General features: G+C 47.1%; 1 protein-coding gene across 1 annotated transcript; it reads right to left on the bottom strand.

Annotated features, from left to right (window-relative positions):
* Nucleotides 1–11282: 11282 nt before the first annotated feature.
* Nucleotides 11283–19923, bottom strand: LOC135875810 (serine/arginine-rich splicing factor 7-like). Its single transcript, XM_065400843.1, has 9 exons — nt 19851–19923; nt 19384–19564; nt 19084–19260; nt 18137–18211; nt 17922–18023; nt 17216–17263; nt 15653–15688; nt 14409–14451; nt 11283–11563 (listed from the first exon to the last, which is right to left on the bottom strand). Exons 1-9 carry the CDS (start codon nt 19876–19878, stop codon nt 11531–11533), a joined length of 723 nt encoding a protein of 240 aa, XP_065256915.1. The 5' UTR covers nt 19879–19923; the 3' UTR covers nt 11283–11530.
* Between the last annotated feature and the right edge of the window lie 242 nt (nt 19924–20165).

The following is a 20165-nucleotide window of genomic DNA, read 5'->3' as shown; positions in this document are numbered from 1 at the left end:
CACACACACACACACACACACACACACCGCTGCTGCCTCTTCAGCGCAAAGACACCCTGCCCTGGTCACAGCTCCTGCCGCCAAGGCCCTTTGTGCATTACACTATCACAGCCACTGCAGCATGGGGCTGGGCCAGGCCAGGGTCCCAAGCTTCTGTCTACATGTGCCCCATCTGCCCCTTGGCAACCCTCCAGCCTGCCCGGTTCCCCACCTGCCCACTGCGGCATTTCCCCCTCATGTTTCCGCACCAGGGAGACAGAGACAGAATTATCCCAAACGAGATGGCCTATGGTATTAGCCACGTAACTTCACGCACCCTGGGATCTCTAACGAACAAGGAGTCTGACTGTCAATAGGAGAAAGTGTTTCTCTCACTCAGACTGTGTTGTCGTTTTGAGACCAGACCATCTGTCATAGGCCAGAGCCCCTTCCCTACCAGCAGAACAGGTGCACCTGCCTCAGTTTCCCTCCTTCAGAGTCCCCAGTAATTCGATGACAGCTCTCATGCCAGGATCCTAACAAGGGCAGTCAGGGCCAACGGTCAGAGCAGGGTCAAACCTGAGATGGTAGTAGCCAGGAGTTCGCAGTCAGGTTCCAGGGCAGCGTCAATACCCAGGGTCAGAGGCTGAGTCAGGTTTCAGGGTCTGGGTCAGGAGGCAAAGTCCAAATCAAGCCAAGGTCAAAGCCAGGACTTCAGGAGCAGAGATGGTCATGGCAGCTACAGAAGATCCACACTATTACCTGGATACTTCCCCAGAACACCCCTTGGGGTTATATAGGGGAGGGAGCCAATAAGGGCCATGCGGCTGCTGCCCGTCAGCCCCTTGAGGTGGGACTTCCCATGATCGGTGTCCACAGGGGGACATCAGCAGTGGAATGACACTCATTACAGCTGCTGTGGGTGGCAGCATGGTGCTGCTTGCTACCTAACACCCTTCCAGGCCTGGGTTCTAGCCCTGCTGGGCCTTGGGTTTTGTAGCTAACAATAGCCAGTTTATTACTCACCCCTGGTGTAAAGCCTCCATCCCAAGGAGTCCCAAAGCATCTGCCATTTGTCCCCCCCATGACTGCAGTCCTTACAATCCAATGGCTGGACTCTTTGTTGGCCCCTCAGCCCTTTCACTATTTCAATATGCAGTGGAGGTGGGAGGAAAAGGGTTAAAAGTGTAGGAACGTAGCGCAGTGGAGTCTCCTATAAATAGAGCAGGGGATGGGCCACTGCAGAGAAGTGCTGCATTATTGTGACCATCTCAGAATAGCTGCCAGATCTGTTACTGTGACCATCTCTGCAGGGGCCTCTCAGTGGCACTTAAGGAAGAGGAGAAAGACTGCACCTCAGCTGACTGACTAGTCCCGGGCACGAGGCCACATGGGGCTGGCATCAAGTGAGTCTCAATCTTGGCTTCGGGAGCCTTTTAAAAAATAGTTATTGATCGGGGAGGCGGGAGTGTTGAGGACTATCCTGCAATGTCCCCTTGGAGATCTGAGGATCTCCTCACTTCTCCCCCCAAATCACATCCCCCAACCTGAAGGGGGACAGAGGAACAGGATTCCAAATCTGAGCTCACCAACCTCCCCTGTGAGCAGGCTCAGGCTGGATGTTCCGCCTCCACAACATGCCTGGACATCCCAGCAGGGCCATAGCAAACCGCCACTGGATTCACACCTGGTTCAAGACCCTTTTCTCTCTCCAGGCCTCCACCTGCTCATCGAACTGCAGAGAAAGCAAGTGCCGATTGAGCTGAGGTGAGAGGCGTTCCCAGTGGAGAATCTGACTCACTGTTACAATGGGGCTTCTCCAGCACACCGTGGTTCTGTTAAAGGTGCGTGTGCCAGAGCTCTCGTCAGAGCATCTAGAGACAATGCCCACATGGTTATGGCTGGGGGCCCCCTGCCATGGGGAACTAGAGCACAGAGTGATGTGGGGCTGACACAACCTTCTGCGTTCTCTCCCTGGGACCAGTGATTCCCGGAGTGCTGGCAGGACAGTGCCAGGGCTGGGGAGAAGTGGACGGTGGCATCAGTTTGCAGATTCCACGTAAACAGGCCAAAGAGCCCAGTTCCTTAACACTGTAACTGGGGTTTCTCCTGCCTGAGCTAAGGCCCTGCAGCCCAACACACATGGGACAAGAGGGAGTTTGATGTGTTTTTCTAGTCAAGTGCCAGGTTCTGTCCCTAGCTGGACAGCAGCAGACCCCGCTGAGCATGAATTTTCCGTAAACCTTTCCAGCCCCCCCCCCCCCATTGTTCAGTTAAATGAGAGATGGGAAACCAGGCACCACCAAGGGAACTCAGCCTGTGCACGCTCCCCGGAACGCCCCCGGGGGACACGTTACGTGCTCACAGCAATAGAGTGCAAAGATCAGGACATCAGCATGCTCTGAGCCCAGCATGGTCTTTCCGTGAGTGCTCATTGCTTTGCCCAGCCTCAAGAGAGAGGGAGAATCTAACGCTCACTTCCCTCTTCGTCCTTGTCAAGGGAAAGTGATTCATAATACACACGTGGTGTGTAGAACATGGGCATCAAACAGCCCAGAAGGCCTCGGAGTGCGTGGTGCAGGACCACAGGCAGGGCAGAGCTGGATAGGAAGTGTGGAGTCTGGCAGCCTCTCTGTCTCTGACACTTATACCATAATCTGAATGTGTGTGCGGGCAGGGCCACCGAGGAGATCCAGAGGAGAAGGGCAGTCATGCTGGAGGGACCACGCTGCAGCGGCTCAGTGGCTGGATCCAGGCAGGAGGTTCCAGGCACTGGCATAAGTGGGTTTGGTTCCTGGCTCAGGGATGAAGGGCCCAGTTTTCTCTCCTGGGGGTGGCGCTACATGTTTCCACTGGAGCTCTGAGGAGCTCTGCCCCCCTCCCCTGCCTAATCCCCATGGGGGGGCTAAGACAGAACTCCACGTCGCACTCATAAAAGTCACTCCTTCATTGTGTGGAGGTGGCATGCCAGTGCACTAGACCTCACCACAGGCTGACCAGGCACTTTCCAGGGTGTTCCCACCCCTTCCGCCTCAGGAATCGCAACCCACAACTGGACAGCGCTTGTGGGGCTTGGAGTTTACAAGTTCAGCCGCTGGCTCAGAGAACAGGTTCTTTGTGGATTTCCCCAGAGAGGCTTTTCCTGCAGGTTTGAATTTAGAAATAAAGATGAAGAACCTTCCCTTGGTTCTCTCTGTCTTCTCATTCCTCTCTGCCAGGCCTTTGGCTGTTTGTCTCACTGCTCCTGGACCAGGCACAGCACAAGGTGCAAATAGGAATGAGGTGAGCAGGATTTTCTGCAGAGAATGGGAAGCAGGCAAAAAGGTCACAGAGATCAGAGATGCAGAGGATGTGAAGATCATCCAGTCCCTCTCCATGATTATGCGGGACTGCTACCTTTGGTGCATTTCAAGTCTAATTGTAAAGTCCCAAGAGATGGATAGGGGTAGGCCCTCCTTCACACACAGCCTGAGAGCTCAACCTCCGGATACGTCTCCTGAGATTCCATTTCCTCATCACATCCTGTTATTCCTTGTTGTTATCGTCGTCCAGCCTTGCCCTGGGAAATCTCTCTCCAGCCGTGGGGAGAACATCTTCCTCCACAAAAGCACCTACCAAGTGCACCATGCCAACAGCTCCAGTACAGCACACACAGGCCAGTCCTCCCCAGAGACAATGGGGCTGTCACATTCATCCCACTGAGCCTCACAAAGGCGGGGGGGGGGGCAATTCTGTGCAAACAGTGAAGCGAGATCCTCAGAACTAAGTTCCTCATGAAAACTCGTGTTGTTTTGCAAACTCCCCAGCCACCGCAGCTGCTCCTTTCCCATGCAGACCACGGCAGGAGTCAGAGGATCCGAGGGACTCTCCCTGGGGGGAGATGCTGCAGCAGTGGGAAAGGGAGCCATCAAAAGCCATTACAAACAGGTAATTTCTACTTTCTTCCCCACTGAAGACAATGGGCCTAATTCTGGAAGAGCTCTATGCCTACAGGTGAGAAGAAAGCATGGGGCATATACAGAGGATGTGCTGTATTTGAAGTAGCATGTATCATATGTAATAAATGACTGGGAATTTCAGGTACACAAGGAATACAGGGCAAGGCCCTAAATCAGAAAGCCAGATTCAAAGTGAAGCACCTTGGGCCAGTAAAGGAGCTTGTTACTGGGGAAAGAAGCCCTCCCCATGCCCCCATCAAACCCAGTGGGTCAGTGTTCGAGACCCTAAAGCCGCAGGGAGGGGAGAGGAGAGCCAGAGGGTCCTGGAGCAGCTGGGTTAGGTCTGTTGTTGTTAGATGGCACTGGGAGCTCCCTCCACCCCACATGGGAACCCAGAGGCAGCACCACGCAGTTAGGAGAGGGACCAGAGAAGGGTTTAATACTGTGTATGTCCCAATGCAGCAGGCAGGGTTCCAACGATCAGCAGGGACTAGTTCTTTGTATCCTTAGTACTCCTTGTGCACTGAGGTTAGTGGTGTCTATTTCTTGTTTGCTGTTGTTGCCTTATGAATGACAAAGTCATTAATACCTCCTGATGGCTATGTGCTCTCGCTCGTTATGCTGGCTGGGGGGTCCCCACGAACTAGGAGCCTTGTTCTCCTCAGGACTGCAGAACTCTTGTTGCCTTGTTTCTAACCTGTAGCTGGAACAATGCACCCTCCTCTCTGGGCTTGGGGGGTGGCTGGTTGGGGGGAGAGGGTTACAGGGTGAGGACCCAACAGGCAATGGTGTTTCATGGTCTCCTTCAGGACCCTGAACCTCCCGGCTCGTAAGTCGCCGAGTCCAGCACCAGCTCCCTCAGGACAAAGGAGCTGCCCCGTCAGGAGGTCGCTGCCGATAGGGACCATCTGTCTGTGTGGGAGGCGAGCGCGTGCGCTGGGCTGGCTGGGGAGTGAATGCTCAGCAATGACCCAGTGCCCTTGGGGTGGGATTGCTGCTCACATATGGGGCTCTCCTATGTGCTAATTCACTGGGAGTTTGGCGCGTGGAATGACTGACTCGTGTGGGGCTTGCTGGCCCCTTGTGCTGCCCCATCTGGGTGTGGCACCCACCTGTTGGGTCCTGTCTGCGACCCAGACTGACAGCTCTTCGGGGCAGGGCCTGTCTCTCAGCTCTGGGTTTGTGGAGCACCCTGGGGCTCAAGCCCCCACTGCACTGGAGTAACAAGCAATAAACAGACCCCATCATGCTTGTTCTTGTGCTAGTGGTTCTGGTTGAGTTGGGAGCAGGGCTTTAGGCCAGAGGGTCTCAAACTGGGGGTTGTGAGCCCGCGAGGGTCACGAGGTTATTACATGGAGGCTTGCGAGCTGTCAGTCACCACCGCCAATGTTTATAATAGGTTTAAATATAATTTATAAGGGGGGGGGGGTCATGCACGGAGGCTGGCTGTGTGAAAGGAGTCACCAATACAAGTTTGAGAACCACTGCTCTAGGGGATGGTGGGTGCTGAGTCCTTCGGGCCACGCTGGCCTGCGTGGGGCAGGTAGAGTGGCTAGGTGCCAAGTTTTCAACCAGAAAGTCCAGTCAAAAAGGGGACCTGACAGTGTCCGGTCAGATCTACTGACCAGACACCCAAAGTTCAGTTACTGCGGGCAGGGGAGGCGGGTAGGTACTGGGTCATCGCCCATGCCAGCCCCTACTCAGCTGGGGCCACCTCCTACCTGCATCAGGCAGCTGCAGCTCCCAGCCCAGGCTCTGCAGGAGAGTCCCTGCTGACCCGGGCAGGGGGTGGAAGGGGAAAAACAGCGAGCAACTAGGGGGAGGGGAGAAGAGGGGTGGATGGGGGCAGGGCCTTGGGGGGAGAGGCAGGGCAGGGGAGGTTCCAGCACTCGTGTCCAGCTTTTAATTATCACCACAGTGGCAACCAGGGCTGGGCAGAGAGGAGCTGGAGCCCCGTGGGGTCAGCACTGGCTGTAGGGACAGGAGCTGGGGCTCGGGGGGGGGGGGCTCAAGGGTGGGAGAGAATCATGGGGCAAGCTCGGGGCAAGCTCAGGGCAAGCCCTATTGCCATGTAGGCTGGTGCAGCTGCTTTGGAGCTCTGCCCCCTGCCCGATGCCATGGAGGTGCCATCTCAGCCTTCCCAGCTCCAGGCAAGAAGCTCCACACTTGGGTGCAGCCCAACCAAGAGCCTGAGGGCAGCCAGGCCGGCAAGGAGGCACCTTCTGGCTGAGTCTAGCTTCCTGGGGCCTCCCACTGCACCAAGCAGAGCGCAGCTAAGAGGCAATGAGCCCCGACTCTGATTCTCAGCCCTGGCCTGCCCCTAACAGCAGCCTCCTTGGGTGGCTCCCCCCATCCCCCACTAACAACCCCCCTGCAGTGGCCTCCTTTCCTGACCACTCCTCACCCCTCACCCCAAGCTGGCTCATTCCCCACCCCTGCATCCCCTCCTGCACACTAACATCCCTATTGGAGCCTAGCTCCATCCACCAGGCTGGGATATGGCCCTGCCAGGAGGGTAACTTCCTTGTCACTGCGGCTGGAGAGACACAGAGCGCTGGCTACTTCCCCGCATGAAACCAGTTAGCAGAAGAGGACTGAGGTACTTCTGTTAGAGCAGAGAACTCTGAAGTCCACATGTAACTTCAGAGACAAGCCATTCTCTAAAACAGGGGTTCTCAAACTGGGGGGCAGGACCCCTCAGGGGGTCACAAGGTTATTACATGGGGGGGTCGTGAGCTGTCAGCCTCCACCCTAAACCCTGCTTTGCCTCCAGCATTTATAATGGTGTTAAATATATAAACAAGTGTTTTTAATTTATAAGGGGGGTTGCACTCAGAGGCTTGCTATGTGAAAGGGGTCACCACTGCAATAGTTTGAGAACCACGGCTCTAAAAGAACTAAAAAAGAGCCACCGTGGCTTAACATCCATGTAAAAGAAGCAGTGAGAGATAAAAAGGCATCTTTTAAAAAGTGGAAGTCAAATCCTAGTGAGGTAAATAGAAAGGAGTGTAAATTAAGTGTAAAAATGTGATAAGAAAAGCCCAAAAGGAGTTTGAATAACAGCTAGCCAAAAACTCAAAAGGTAATAACAAAATGTTTTTTAAGTACATCAGAAGCAGGAAGCCTGCTAAACAACCAGTGGGGCCCCTTGATGATCGAGATACAAAAGGAGCACTTAAAGACGATAAAGTCATTGCGGAGAAACTAAACGGATTCTTTGCTTCAGTCTTCACGGCTGAGGATGTTAGGGAGATTCCCAAACCTGAGCCGGCTTTTGTAGGTGATAAATCTGAGGAACTGTCACAGATTGAAGTGTCACTAGAGGAGGTTTTGGAATTAATTGATAAACTTAAGAGTAACAAGTCACCGGGACCAGATGGCATTCACCCAAGAGTTCTGAAAGAACTCAAATGTGAAGTTGTGGAACTATTAACTATGGTTTGTAACCTGTCCTTTAAATCAGCTTCTGTACCCAATGACTGGAAGATAGCTAATGTAACGCCAATATTTAAAAAGGACTCTAGAGGTGATCCCGGCAATTACAGACTGGTAAATCTAACATTAGTACCGGGCAAATTAGTTGAAACAACAGTAAAGAATAAATTGCCAGACACAAGGAACATAAATTGTTGGGCAAAAGTCAACATGGTTTCTGTAAAGGGAAATCATGTCTTACTAATCTATTAGAGTTCTTTAAAGGGGTCAAACAAACATGTGGACAAAGGGGATCCAGTGGACATAGTGTACTTAGATTTCCAGAAAGCCTTTGACAAGATCCCTCACCAAAGGCTCTTATGTATTAAGTTGTCATGGAATAAGAGGGAAGATCCTTTCATGGATTGAGAACTGGTTAAAAGACAGGGAACAAAGGGTAGGAATAAATGGTAAATTTTCAGAATGGAGAGGGGTAACTAGTGGTGTTCCCCAAGGGTCAGTCCTAGGACCAATCCTATTCAACTTATTCATAAATGATCTGGAGAAAGGGGTAAACAGTGAGGTGGCAAAGTTTGCAGACAATACTAAACTGCTCAAGATAGTTAAGACCAAAGCAGACTGCGAAGAACTTCAAAAAGATCTCACAAAACTAAGGGATTGGGCAACAAATAGCAAATTAAATTTAATGTGGATAAATGTAAAATAATGCACATTGGAAAAAATAACCCCAACTATACATACAATATGATGGGGGCTAATTTAGCTACAACTAATCAGGAAAGATCTTGGAGTCATTGTGGACAGTTCTCTGAAGACGTCCTCCCAGTGTGCAGCGGCAGTCAAAAAAGCAAACAGGATGTTAGGAATAATTTAAAAAGGGATAGAGAATAAGATGGAGAATATTTTATTGCCCTTAAATAAATTGGGGGGAGGGATAGCTCAGTGGTTTGAGCATTGGCCTGCTAAACCCAGGGTTGTGAGTTCAATCCTTGAGGGGGCCACTTAGGGATCTGGGGCAAAAATCAGTACTTGGTCCTGCTAGTGAAGGCAGGGGGCTGGACTCGATGACCTTTCAAGGTCCCTTCCAGTTCTAGGAGATGGGATATCTCCATTAATTAATATATTAATTAATTAATCCATGGTATGCCCACATCTTGAATACTGTGTACAGATGTGGTCTCATCTCAAAAAAGATATAGTGGCATTAGAAAAGGCTCAGAGAAGGGCAACTAAAATGATTAGGGGTTTGGAACGGGTCCCATAGGAGGAGAGATTAAAGAGGCTAGGACTTTTCAGCTTGGAAAAGAGGAGACTAAGGGGGGATATGACAGAGGTATATAAAATCATGAGTGGTGTGGAGAAAGTGAATAAGGAAAAGTTATTTACTTGTTCCCATAAGAAGTAGGGGGCACCAAATTAAATGAATGGACAGCAGGTTTAAAACAAATAAAAGGAAGTCCTTCTTCACACAGCGCACAGTCAACTTGTGGAACTCCTTGCCTGAGGAGGTTGTGAAGGCTAGGACTATAACAGTGTTTAAAAGAGAACTGGATAAATTCATGCAGGTTAAGTCCGTTAATGGATATTTGCGGGGATGGGTAAGAAGGGTGTCCCTAGTCTGTTTGTCAGAGGGTAGAGATGGGTGGCAGGAGAGAGATCACTGATCATTACCGATTAGGTTCACTCCCTCTGGGGCACCTGGCATTGGCCACTGTCGGCTGACAGGATACTGGGCTGGATGGACCTTTGGTCTGACCCAGTATGGCTGTTCTTACGTTCTTAGAGACAGGATCATTTGTGAGAAATGTCCAGATTCCAGGAGAGATTGTGGGGAGAAAATGACTTGAAACAGTAAGTAGACAAGACCCAGGTCATCCCTTTTACTGGATCAACTTCTGGGGGACAGACAAGCATTTGAGCGACACAGAGCTCTTCCTCAGCTTTGGGAAAGGCACTCAGTGTCACAGCTACAAGGTCAAACATGGTTTAGCATAAGTACTTAGCACCTATCTGTTCCCATTGGTTTGATCCTTCCCTAGGCCGTTCAGCTGACCTTGCTATTTGGATGTATGCAGTGGTGCAGGTATTAGGAGACAAGGTGGAAGAGGTAATATCTTTTATTGGACCAACTTCCCCTCAACACTACTGATTTTCAGTGTAACAAATTTGGGTGAGGAACATACTTCAGCAGGCTGGGAAAGCTGGTACTTTGTATATGTTCTGTGATTAAACAGGACTGCAGTTGTCAGACTACTCTTTACATATACTGAAATTACATTTTAAAAGTGTTCAAAAATCACCCATTCAGGAAGGGGAGAAAACAGAACTGAGGAAGACAGTTATTGCCAGGGTGGTGTAACACTGCTAGAAATGCTGACTGATTAAAAACTAAAATTAATGCTAAGTATGGCTGTAAGCAGAAGCTGAGGAATCACAGACAATCAGATTTTACTTGTCGTGGACTGGACTTGCAACAAGGAATCAGTGTTCCTGTGATGTAGATGACAACTGTGAAACAGAAGCCTCAATGACAGTGTGTGTTACATTTCTATATGATGGAATGGTCCCATGTGTGACTACTTCACAACTGAAAGTGTATTAGCCTTAACCTGCTGCTTGAGGAGCATTTTGCATAAAAGCACGACAATTTGATAGTGATAGCTGCTTCCCAGGAGAGATGCAAGTCACAGCTGCAGTGTTGGCCAAGTTAACCATGGAAGCTTGCACATATCCAAGCGGTCTCTGGGGAACTGTGCAAACTGCCTCTATGTAAATAAGTGAGTCAATCAGCCCTAGAGGTAGGAGGGTGACAAAGTCTGCTTCCTGAAGCAGACATCCCACCACAAAGGGATCTGTCAGAACAGAAAGCAAAACCATGCTGTGCAAAAAGGAGGAAGTACTGAGGCAAAGGGTGAGCGCCTGAAAAAGTCAGAGTGGCCACAAGAGAGGCTAGGGGGCTGTCCTCTCTCCTTTCGGTAGTACGAGTTTCCTAAGGGCCATCCCCATTACTTGTTTCCTTGCAGCCCACAGCTTTCCTCTTCTGCAATGAAGGAACCTGTTCCAGGGGTCCTGATGACAGCTCCTTCATTTCCCTGTGCACCCCACTCAGTACCAACATTCCTCTTAGCATGTTTCACCCATTACGAGACAGTATCACCAATTAACAGCTGTGTTAAGGCATCACTGAAGTGCGTGACAGTAAATGTATACATCAGAATTACACCACACAGGTGAGCATGGTCCCTGCAGTAGCAAACACCAGCAGGAAATTTTCCTTGCCCTCAAACTTAACTCAATTCTTTAAAACAGATGCTTTCACAATAAAATATCAATTTAAGAACTTTGAGGGCACAAATGAGGTAAACACTGCCCTCTTACAAAGACTAGCTTGCAAGGGGGCTGTGCACTGCCTTTCCCTTTGTGATGTTTTTTAGATAATTCAGAATAAGATCAATTCTGAGCAAAGCCATTTGCTCAAGGGAATACAGAAAGACAGCACAGATCATAGAGTGAAGCTAAAGTTTTTGTTGTTGTTGTTGTCTATTTAACTTAAACCTGACAAAACTGTGGGAAGAGATCTGTGACTGATCCAAGCCCCTGGATAGGAGCAGAGTCTCATTCTCATCTGAAAATTTCAAAGAAAAATGCTGGTAACTGTCATCTACAACTTTTCAGATTCAGTGGCCACAGCACATCAACCAAGGGAAGAAGCTAGAGTAAGACTAAAAAGCAGCTACATAATGGTACTCCTTACCCTCTCCCCTATTGCCCAGTCTAGTTGCAGAACTTCAACGCTGGACCCCTACCATGAAGCTAATCTGTGTGGGTCCACAGACACACCTCTGCCCAGATCCACACCTGCAAAGTTGTACTGCAAGGGAGGTGGGACTAAAAGCAAGATTCAGTCAAGGAGCCTCCACAGCAAATGCCCTTACATTTATTTTTAGTGCATTTAATACAAACTACAGTGCTTGTGTTGCCCTTTTCAGGGGAAAGGCAGAATTCCTCCCCCCATTTCAATTCCTTCACATTTGGTATATTCCTCTCAGCCCTTGCTACATTTGTTGTCTGGTTCTTTTCCACTGCAAGTACTTTCCTGGCCCAATCTCCTCCTCCATTTCTGTACATCTACTTTTCTCCCCAGGTCATCCTCTTCCCAGTTCCAGGCCTGTGGGTCTTCACAGGCATCTAGTTTCCTCTTGGGGCTTGGTCTACATGGGAAAACAGCAGTAGCTTAACCTAAAGCAGTGGTTCTCAGCCACGGGTAGGTGTACCCCTGGGGATACGCAGAAGTCTTGCAGGGGGTACATCAACTCATCTAGCTATTTGCCTAGTTTTACAACAAGATATGTAAAAAACACTAGCGAAGTCAGTACAAACTAAAATTTCATATGACTTGTTTATACTGCTCTATATACTATACACTCAAATGTAAGTACAAAATTTATATTCCAATTTTTCAGTTTAGTGTGCTGTGACACTTGTATTTATGTCTGATTTTGTAAGCAAGTAGTGTAAGTGAGGTGTAAACTTGGCAGGACACAAGACAGACTCCTGAAAGGGGTACAGTAGTCTGGAAAGGTTGAGAGCCACTGACCTAAAGCATGAATTTAAACTAATGCAGCAAAGCTCTGTACTGACACTTGTTTCAGTTTAAGGGTTTGTTATTGCAGTTTAGTTCACACCTGTTCCCAACTAATTTACACTAAAGCAAAATCAAGAGCATCCACACAGTAAATTCACACCTCATGTTAAGCCAGTGCAACTCATGTACACAAGCCATTACACTGCTATGCTTCAACTTCTCTAGACTGACCTCACTTTCAGCTTCTCTTTGGTGCCTAGACTCCTCAGTACAATGAATAAGGATACCTGTAAGCAATGACTTCTAGGTATATTTGCTAAATCATTTCCTTATAATTATACAATGTTATCTCCCATTCCCCATTTTTCAGTTTTTGGGGTCTTGTATTTAAGGATTAGCAAAATGTCAATCACAGAATACTTAGCAATGGAAACTCATGCTCCTGTTGCTAAACCACAATGCACTGTACCTATGGAAAACTAGACCCCGCAAAAATCAAGTCAAGGCATAAACCTAGGAAACTGGCTAATAGATTTAAGAAATAAGCCTGGCAGGTGACCATGAAAACTGTCAAAATAAGAAAACTTTACCAAAATAGGCCATTCCAACAGCTAGTACTCCAGAACCTTCAAGTGTGAACAAGTCTAGGGACAGACCTGTTCAGAGTGTTGGGACTACTTAGTTGCAAGAGTCTTACAGGCACGAGTGAAGCCTAACATTAGATGAGAAGTCTATTATCGGAAACTTGTGGATTACCCAAAATTTGTCTTTTGGGGCAAGTAATTTTCTATTTAAGATACTATGTTAAGGTTTATACTTTTACAAGCATAATCCACCATTAGGCATTTCATTAGCAGAACAAACAAGTCTGTTCTTTCAAACTCAGTGCCTGTGAAGGTGCTCTAAAGCGCTCTCCCTGAATGTTGAAACTGGTATTCAACTACAGCATAAGAACGGCCAGACTGCGTCAGACCAAAAGTCCATCTAGACCAGTATTTTGTCTTCTGACAGTGGCCAATGCCAGGTGCCCCAGAGGGAATGAACTGAACAGGTAATGATCAAGTGATCCATCCCCTGTCACCCATTCCCAGTTTCTGGCAAACAGAGGCTAGGGATACCATCCCTGCCCATCCTGGTTAATAGCCATTGATGGACCTGTCCTCCATGAATTTATCTAGCTCTTTTTTGAAATAGACCAGAATATTAAAGATCCGCAGGGTTTTTGTTTATTTATCAAAAAAGTTCCTGGCAGTCTAACAACATCTTTACCAAAAGACAGTCATGTGCAGTTTCAACATGAAGTGCCAAAGCCCCTTGCAACTTAGAGATCACAAAATAGGTTTCAGTTTGAAATACTTCCTCATATACAATTTATTTTACGCTCTTCAATCATGTATTTGGTGCGTACTACAGGAATTAGCTTACCAGTACCATAAAAGGTTTTGCCTATCAGCATACAGGCTGCTTTATGATTGCAACATATGTTGCAGAACAGATAGTGACTGCATAAAATCACTCGTTTAATTCATTTTCCCCCCAATTTGTCTAATTGGACAAAGTTGGTTGCAGAAGAGAAGTCATGACAGAGCTGTATTTTTTTCTCCCTCAACATGCACTATTTAAAGGTAACCTGCAAAAAAAAAAAAAAAAAAAAAAAGACAATCCCCCCCCCCCCCCCCCCAAAAAACAACCTGTGCTTGTGCCCTTTTCTGCTTCTTTGTATGTAAAAAGTAGGGGCAATTGAGCTGTTTACAAAATTTTAAACACTCTGGTTAAAAGTTAACAGCCATTTTTCACTGTGAGTAAAAACTCCTTTCAACACCTTCATTTAAGAATTCAAAACATCTAATACCTCACTGGTTCTCCAGTACAGCCAGGGAAGACTAGACTTTACTTTCCCGATCATTTTAAGTTAAAAACCAGTAGAACAAAAGTTACACTTCCTTCCTTTCAGGACACTTTCAGAATCAAAAACCTATAAAAAAAGGCACAAGCATCTTCTGTAATAACACTTTGCAGATCACCTTTAACTTGCGTCACCTCATTCATATCTCAGAACAAAATAAGAAATTAAAGATACATCTTTGTCAAGTTTGACAACCTGTATAATGTCAACTTCAATGACATACATGACTTGCTTTAAAGTTACTGAAGCATTAACAGAAGCAGTAGGGCTACCACAAAGTTTTTAGTTAGAAATACACATTTTATTTCTATGTGTCAATAAAAAAAGTCCCACATTTTCAGATCACAGGATGCAAATGCATACAACAAAAAAAGTTGCGCACTAATCTACTAATGTGATGTCACAATTTAGAAGATCCCGATCCAGGCCAATTGTTATTTGATTGAAATACCCTTCTAGGACTAAGCCCTTACCATTTACATCAGACACAAAATCCCTTATAACAACGTAAACAAAATAACTTTCTTCCTAAAAGGTTAACTTTGAAATTTCAGTCCATTCTTACAGGACTTGCACTCCTCCTTCGAGGGCTTCCTGATGGTGAACGACTGAAAATGAAAGAAAAACAGAAGTTAGTTGGAGTAACTCTAGTGTTGACTTGGAACTTCCGATATAGCCATATCGCCAGAGGGGAGGGAAAAAAGAAACCAAGTATTTTCTGTAATAACCCAATAATCAGCACCAATGAAAATAGATAATTAGTTTTCCTTTTAAAATAGATCTTACACACATTTCCTCATTAACAGGAAAGGATAAAAAGGAGGCTACAAACAAGGATCTTGAGGTCAGGCACACAGTGTGGCAAGGCACAAGCTACTCCAGTTCCCATGCATTCCTTTCCTCAAGAGACTTCAGTCAAGCTTGGAAAAGTGGTCCCCTAGTGTTGAGAAGATCATACTTATTCTGAATTAATGGAAAATGGTTAAAAATGGCTCAAACTAAAATGGAAAAACTAAGGCTAATGATTAATTACATAAAATATGCAATGTTCTAACAAGTACTCATCTGGGTTACAAAAGGGAAATGCAGAAAAGTCTATCCTGCATTACCATGTAGCAACAGACTGTACAGCGGTTAGTCAAAACAGAGCCACCAGCAAGGTGGACCGCAGTTTGACTTCAATTCGATCAGATGGGTGTTTGTTACAAGAAATCTTTAGTTTATGTTTTGCTTCACACATTTAATCCATTTACAGTTTTACTCTGAGCCATTTACATTTTCCATTCAAATTTTTGACTCTGGTTCTATCCCCCACACCTTGAGAAAGTAGGTTCAGTCCTTCGTAAAAGGATTTAATTGTAAGCCAGAAGTAGCCCACTGCACCTTCTAGAACACAAGTTAATCTCATTATGACCCTGGAGTTTTTAAATAGACTGCTTAAAATTGATTCCCCCTGTGCTTAAAATTTATTTCATGCTTTAGCTCACCCACTTTATAAAGGCTTCATTAACTTGCGATTATACGAGGATGGAAGTAATACAGCAATAGCCAAAGGCAAGATCCTCATAATACAACATGCACCCAGTTTCTTGGAAACAGCTTTACCATGATGGGCTTCATCTTAGTAATCAGTGTCCCATGCATTAATTAAGGCAGCCCTGTCCATCCGAAATACACCTTACAGTTAAATCAGAGACAAAGTATAGGGGAAAGTTCTGGTAATCTCAGTCAAACAAGTTTTCAGTAGAGACCACTGAAGACAATATTTATTCTACACCCAGCAGTCTTTAGTCGCAAGATTCAACTTACCTTCTCTTTGGAGATGGTGATCTGGATTTTGATCGGCTGCAAAATATGGACACAAGTGAGAAAAAAAAAGTTACATGAAAACAATTCCTTCCATATTTTAAAATGGTGAAAAATCTACAAAAAAGCCGTAGTCAGCATTTTAAATATGCATCACTGAATGTATGCAAAAATCCTTTAAAAGGATTTGTATGGGCATCAAGCTAATCCCCACCATCCCTACTTCTAAGGCAGATACACTGCATGGTTGCATATCTCCATAGGCACTTGGCAAGAGTTCTTTCATCCTCACTGTTCAATGTCAGCACTGATTGGCTGATGGATAAACATGAGGAAGCAGCTGTCAGTGTGGAGCTGAATACCATTCTACTTCCAGATTTATAAAGATACTGTACGACGCCTGCTACAGTTAGCAATAACTGAGTGTCATCGGTTTCTGAAAATATTGCACTGAAGCTTTTATCTGTCCTCCTCTCAAGATGCAGTCACCATCCATCACTACTCATGTAATGAAAATATGCTGGTACATTTCAAGTCAGGTGCTCACATTTGTGTTTCATCCCACCTATTTCTACTTCTTGGCAACTCTTCTGTGCCGTTTTGTTTGTTCAGAAAATCCGTCAACAAAAACCATTAGCACAAGAGAGCAGTGCCTCCTTAATATAACCACCATCAGAAACAAAGTTCTCCTGCTGTGACTGTGACATTTTAAAACTACCAACAAGATGTGAACATCTAACTGATTCTAGAACTTCTGTAGCTCTGCAGCCACGAGTTCCCTTTGTTCTTCTGTAAATAAGCCATTCGAATCTTCTGCTTGCTTGAAGGTGAAGTTCAATGGAGAGTATCTTTAAAACCATTCAGTGAACAATGCCAATGCTTTGACACTTTTCAGTAACTCCCATCCTGAAAAAAACTCTTCCACTACTACTGGACCACTAAACTGCATACATATGGTATGTCACAAAGAAGCTTTATGTTAGGATTTGAATTCTAGGAGTACCTCATTCATAGAAAAACAGTCCCAGTCCTACATTTCAGTAACATGCCCTACTATTTGAGTCTCCCTAGCTGACACAAATTGCTCATGGTTAGGTGTTCACTGCACACCACTAGCATATGCAAATGAATCAGGGCACACTGGAGAATGGCTACATGGACCTTTGAATGTAGGGGGAACTAATGTTAAGTTTCAATATGACATCCATGAAGTAACAGGCAGAACCGGCACATTTTAGCATCAAGAGGGAACTTCCCCCAAACACACCCCAGGGATTCTCTTGAGTTCTCCATTACTGTGCATTTGTATTTTGCTAGGTGCTGTTTAAGCTGTTTTCCAGCAAGTTTGGGGTTTAAAACTACGAAGTCTTCCTTGTAATATACTTTCCTGGCACCAACTTCATTTTTACAGGACATATTAGGGTCTTAGTGCATGATGGTGAACCACAGGCAAACTTCTGGTACATGAACAAGTTTCGCCTAATATGCATCTATCTATGGCCGAAACAACTACTGCATTTGACTAAGTAAACCTGTAGCTTTAATTAATTATGGCAAACATCTTACCTGCTTCGTGGCCATAAAGCAGATCTGGATCTGGATCTGGATCTAGACCTAAAGTTTGAAGAAGGAAACTAATGAAAGCCAACTCAACTCTACAAGAAGAATTAATTTCTGTATTAATACACAGCAATGCAGTAAGAAAAATACAAATGCACAGCATCTAGGTAAAAATCTCCATCAAGCAGTCAATACTGCAGCAGCATTTTTGTTATCTGAGTAGGCTCCTGTTTGCCAGCTTTAGATAGAGGCGCTATTTTCCAAAAAATAAGAAATCCAACACTCAAATGTGGGAAGTTGATGTCACTGATAAGCTTATATTATGTTATGCTATGCAAAGCTATTTTTATTTACATAATTATTGTGGCCAAAGCCGTGGAGCACTTACATTGTTTGGGGTGTGATTTTATTCACACTCAAGGACATAACTAGGCTGGCAAAACGTTTAAGTATACGCCAGACCCTAAGACCAGCAAAACATGCAATACCAAAAATTCAACAGAACTGTTTCTAGAATATTCACTTTAGTTGAGGGGAAACTCACCCATGTTAATATGTTTGGTCTTGAAGGCTCAAACCCTTCTCATAAAATCTACTCCCCAAATAACACGGAAAGAATGAGTTTCACACTACCTCCCATCATACCCTTCAAATATTCTGAATCCATCTTAAAAGAAATTTTGGTTGATAATCATAATACAAAACCAATTACCTTGATCTTTTTAAAGAACGTGATCGGGATCTACGGGGTGAGGCCGATCTAGATCTACGAGGCGACACCGACCTCGACCTGCGAAGGGAAGCTGACCTGGATCTGCAGTGAAAAAATTGAAAATATTATACAATGCTTTGCTTGTCTTTAAAAAAGGTGACTAGGATGTCTGATTTCTCTTAAAAAAGGAAAGCACAAGAAAGTCTGAAACTCACCTCCTACCACGGCTTCGGCTGCGTGACCGAGAATACCTTCTTCCTCTGGACCTTGAATGAGATCTAGACCGTGACCTAATGTTAGGTTAGAAAAAATAAGTATTAGAAAACAACTTTAGCAATTAGCGCACGTGAGCCTCTGCTGAAGTTAAAATTTCAGACAACTAAAAATTAGTGTCTGTCAGTTGGAAAAAAATCAGGGCCTATTTGTTTTGAGTATTTTTACTACCTAGAAAAGATGTTAAGCTGAATTACATTTAGAATTACATTATAATATAAAACACTGTAATGTGTATTAAAATAAACCTTGCAAGTTTGCAGGTCGACCCTCTTTGGCCCAAGGTCTAGCAGATCTAGACGATCTAGAAGTATCTATAGCCGATCGCTGCATCTAGGTGTTCTCTTCAATCTAACGACGATCAAACTGACAGCCAAATGAGCCAGGGTGAGGCTTGATTGACGCAAGAAGATTTTTCTAGGTGGGAATGTGGTCAATCTGGTGTTCCTCTTTCTAAACCGGAGGGGGGGGCCCCAATTGAAAGCCAAATTTACTGTTACGGCGATCACCGTCTCAAATTTTCTGCCCTTTAAAGAATATGGTGAAGCTAGGTGTAGATGGCTCGAGGGGATCTGGCCTCTTATGCTGATCACCTCAAGGTCTAGGAGGATCTTAATTGTCGGATTTTGCAAGGCGCCTCAGCATGAAACCTTAAGGCTTGTGACATTCTGAATCAAGGCGACTGACTCAAACGAAGAAACCTGAAAGGTTTTGACCAGGTTGATTGTTAATATATTAACATTTAATATGAAATATCAACAAAATGTAAAATACACCTGTATGACTACAGCATTACAGTTAAATTAAAAGGCATAACATGCTCTGCTTGGCTAACAAGACTACATCTGCACCTAGCACAGAGACCCAATCACGCCTTTCACACACATACCTGCTCCTCCGCCGGCGGCTGTAGCGATGACAGTCATAGGCATAATGCCCCTTATCGCCGCACTCGTAGCACCGGTCGTTGGGATCAAAGGGGCGCCGCGCGGGAGGCCGGTCGTAGCGGGAGCGGCGGGGCATGCCGGTGGACAGCTCCACTCTCACCCGGGAGCCACACAGCACCCTGCAAGGCCAGAGCGGCGCCGGTTAGTGCCGCGGGGCGCGGCCGCGGAGCGGGACTAACGGGCCGCGGACCCCGCGCCCCCGCCGCCGGCAGCGCAGCGCAGCAGCTTCCCGCGCCACCTACTTTCCGTCCAGTCCGAGCACCGCGTCTTCCGCGTCTCGCGGGTCCTCGAACTCCACGAAGGCGAAGCCCGGCGGGTTCCGCGCGATCCACACGGTGCGCAGGGGGCCGTAGTAGCTGAAGGCTCGCTCCAGCTCGCCCTTGCCGGCGCCGGTGCCCAGGTTCCCCACGTACACCTTGGTCTCTGCAAGAGCAAAACACGCGGGCGCTGAGGGAGGCGCGCAAGGCCTCGCCGGTCCCCCGCCGCCCCGAGCCCATCTGCCGCTGAGGCGCCGCAGCCATCTTGGCCGCCCCACCCGCGGGGATCCCTGGCCCAGCCGCGCGGCGAGCGCCCAACGTGCGCAAAATGGCGGCGGCCTCCTCCCCCCGCGGCGAGCCCGCCGCGCCCCCCGCCCCCCCGGCATCGGCGAGGAGACCCCCCCCCATCATCCCCACTGCCGGCCCCCCGCGCGGCATGGCCCAGCTCCTACCGCCTCCATAGCGGCCGTAGCGAGACATGGTTCCCGCGCCAACCGCCACCCAGCCTAGCCTGCTGCCTGCCTCTCTGCGCGCAGGCGCCGCGAGCCACTTATATAGAGTGAGCGGCGCACGCGCACAGCACCCCCGGCCGCCCGCGCGCTCGGAGAAGGCGGGAAGGAGAACCCAACCCCTTTCTCCCCGTTTCCATAGTAACGGGCTACGGTAGAAGAACTTGTCCCCGCGGGCGGGGGAACGTGAGCGACCGGTGTCGGCGGGGCCCCTGTCAGCTATGGGGGGGCTGAGCCCCAATAGAGCCATGGGGGGAG

Source organism: Emys orbicularis, chromosome 3 (genome assembly GCF_028017835.1).
Source record: "Emys orbicularis isolate rEmyOrb1 chromosome 3, rEmyOrb1.hap1, whole genome shotgun sequence".
NCBI lineage: Eukaryota > Metazoa > Chordata > Testudines > Emydidae > Emys > Emys orbicularis.
Note: the sequence above shows the minus strand (reverse complement) of the source record. Positions and strands in the feature narration are given on the sequence as shown.

Bases quoted from the DNA above. Each gene is read 5' to 3' on its own strand.
- LOC135875810 (XM_065400843.1), bottom strand. From the start codon at position 19,878: ATGTCTCGCTACGGCCGCTATGGAGGCG. The intron at 15,689-17,215 runs GTAAGATGTTTG...CATATTTTGCAG, and splicing joins GCTTTATGGCCACGAAGCAG to CCGATCAAAATCCAGATCAC. The intron at 14,452-15,652 runs GTAAGTTGAATC...TTTCATTTTCAG, and splicing joins TCACCATCTCCAAAGAGAAG to TCGTTCACCATCAGGAAGCC.